Source organism: Perkinsus marinus (genome assembly GCF_000006405.1).
Source record: "Perkinsus marinus ATCC 50983 genomic scaffold scf_1104296931260, whole genome shotgun sequence".
In the NCBI taxonomy this organism is placed as follows: Eukaryota; Perkinsozoa; order Perkinsida; family Perkinsidae; genus Perkinsus; species Perkinsus marinus.
Genome location: NW_003215828.1, coordinates 1 through 1,819, shown reverse-complemented (window position 1 = coordinate 1,819; position 1,819 = coordinate 1). Strand labels below are relative to the sequence as shown.

The window sequence follows — 1,819 nt, the reverse complement described above, 5'->3', positions numbered from 1 at the left end:
AAAAAGAAGAGAGAGAAGACGAATGTTGAGCGCCACAACCCGAAAGCCTTCACGTTCTCTGGTGGCATTCATAGCGTCCAGCGTCGTGTGCAGAGAGGATTGGATGTGAAAGCCAAGAGAGAGAAAATTGAGAAGATGGATAAGCGCCCCGAAGGAGTAGAGGCTCCACCGTAAAAGCCGGGAACAGGGATCCGTGTGGTATGGCAGTTGGTGGCGTCACTTCAGGTATGTTGTGGTAGTACAAGGCCCACCTGGGTGCGGTAAGACGACGCTTATTCGAAGTCTGGTGAAACACTATACTAAGACAACGCTGGGGGCAACTATTGAGGGTAGTCAGCCGAGGAACCTTGTCACTGATAAGGATCATCCTCGCAGGCCCAATCACCGTGGTATCCGGCCGTAACCGTCGATTGACGTTCATAGAGTGCCCGGCTAACGACATGCGAGCCATGATCGACTTAGCGAAAGTGGCTGACTTGGTAGATCGCCCCGCCCCCTCCTTTCCCATCGGGACGCTGAGTTTTCAGGTTTTACTTATGGTAGACGCCGTGAGGGGGTTCGAAATGGAGACCTTTGAATTCATCAACATTATGCAGGTAAGGCGAACTCCCTATTCTCTGTTTCTGACGTTTTCTCGTAGGTCCATGGCTTCCCACGTATACTCGGAATCCTCACTCACTTGGATGGGTTCAAAGAATCCAAGAGTAAATTCCTCCCTCTCTATCGTGGCGTGCAGCATTATCGGTATCAGGTATTCGCAAGATGAAGAAACGGTACAAAGCTAGGTTTTGGGCGGAGCTCTACGATGGTGCTAAGATGTTCTATTTGAGTGGTATCCAATATAGTGGGACGCGTTATAATAAGACTGAAGTCACCAACTTGGCAAGGTAGGCCCCTCACCGTAACGCCAAGCTGAGTTCTACTACAACCTCAGGTTCATTGCTATTCAGAAGTTCGCTCCTTTATCGTGGCGTCAGAATCACTCTTATCTCGTGGCCCACCGTTGGGAGGATCAAACGCTTGTGCCTGATAGTGACACCAGGACCTTGGCACTCTATGGGTATGTGTCGGGCAGTAGACTACGTACGGAGGGCCAGGCCTTCCACATAGCTGGTGTTGGCGACTTCCCGGCCGCCTCCGCAACGGTGGCCCTCGACCCCTGCCCGCCTCCTACGAACCAGAACCCGAAGATGAAGGGCCTGGCCTTGAGGACCCTGAGTGACAAGCAGAGGAATCTTTATGCGCCCTATTGCGAGCATCAGCATATTACTGTGGACTCGGAGGCGATGTATATTAATACTCGAGAGGCTGAGGAGAGCTTCACGAGGAAGGAAGAGGAGGATGGTAGTACGTGGGAATGGACGTGGGAGGGTTACTCTACTTTGTTTAGGAAGTACCGATGATGAGGAAGCCGGCGAGGGAATGTCCAGTGATGATGATGAGGAGGAGGAAATGGACCCCAGCGAGGCTGTGAAGATGGTCCGTGAGCTCCAGGATGTCAAGTTGGACCTGAACGATAGAGATGCGCCTTTGCCGTTGGTGGCGGGAGGGGCTGCAGTTCCTCCCACTAGAAGGCTTGCTGAGGAGGAGGATGAGGAAGAAGTGATATCAGGGAGGCGATTGGAGGTTGGAAATTTAATTATTATAGTTTTCTCGGAATAGATGGTGGTTACCTATGGTATATTTTTTGGAAGCTTCTTGATGACTGAGCTGGTCTCCCCGTGATGATGGACTTTTTTGAATGGGATTTTTAATTGTGGTCGTTGTGATTGCATAAAACCGTACGCAGGCTCGAGTACCCACGTCTTGCTATTTCGGA

At 51.1% G+C, this 1,819-nt stretch overlaps 1 protein-coding gene across 1 annotated transcript in view; it reads left to right on the top strand.

Moving 5' to 3' along the window:
- The window catches only part of Pmar_PMAR008876 (ribosome biogenesis protein bms1, putative), a gene marked incomplete at both ends in the record, with an annotated part of 1,914 nt that extends 252 nt beyond the window's left edge, over positions 1-1,662 (top strand). Inside the window, 8 exons of the mRNA XM_002786705.1 lie at positions 75-170; positions 226-332; positions 376-479; positions 528-596; positions 641-704; positions 752-887; positions 935-1,344; positions 1,391-1,662. Of these exons, the coding sequence (XP_002786751.1) occupies positions 75-170; positions 226-332; positions 376-479; positions 528-596; positions 641-704; positions 752-887; positions 935-1,344; positions 1,391-1,662 (1,258 nt within the window). The remainder of the gene's footprint in view (positions 1-74; positions 171-225; positions 333-375; positions 480-527; positions 597-640; positions 705-751; positions 888-934; positions 1,345-1,390) is intronic.
- Positions 1,663-1,819: the final 157 nt, after the last annotated feature.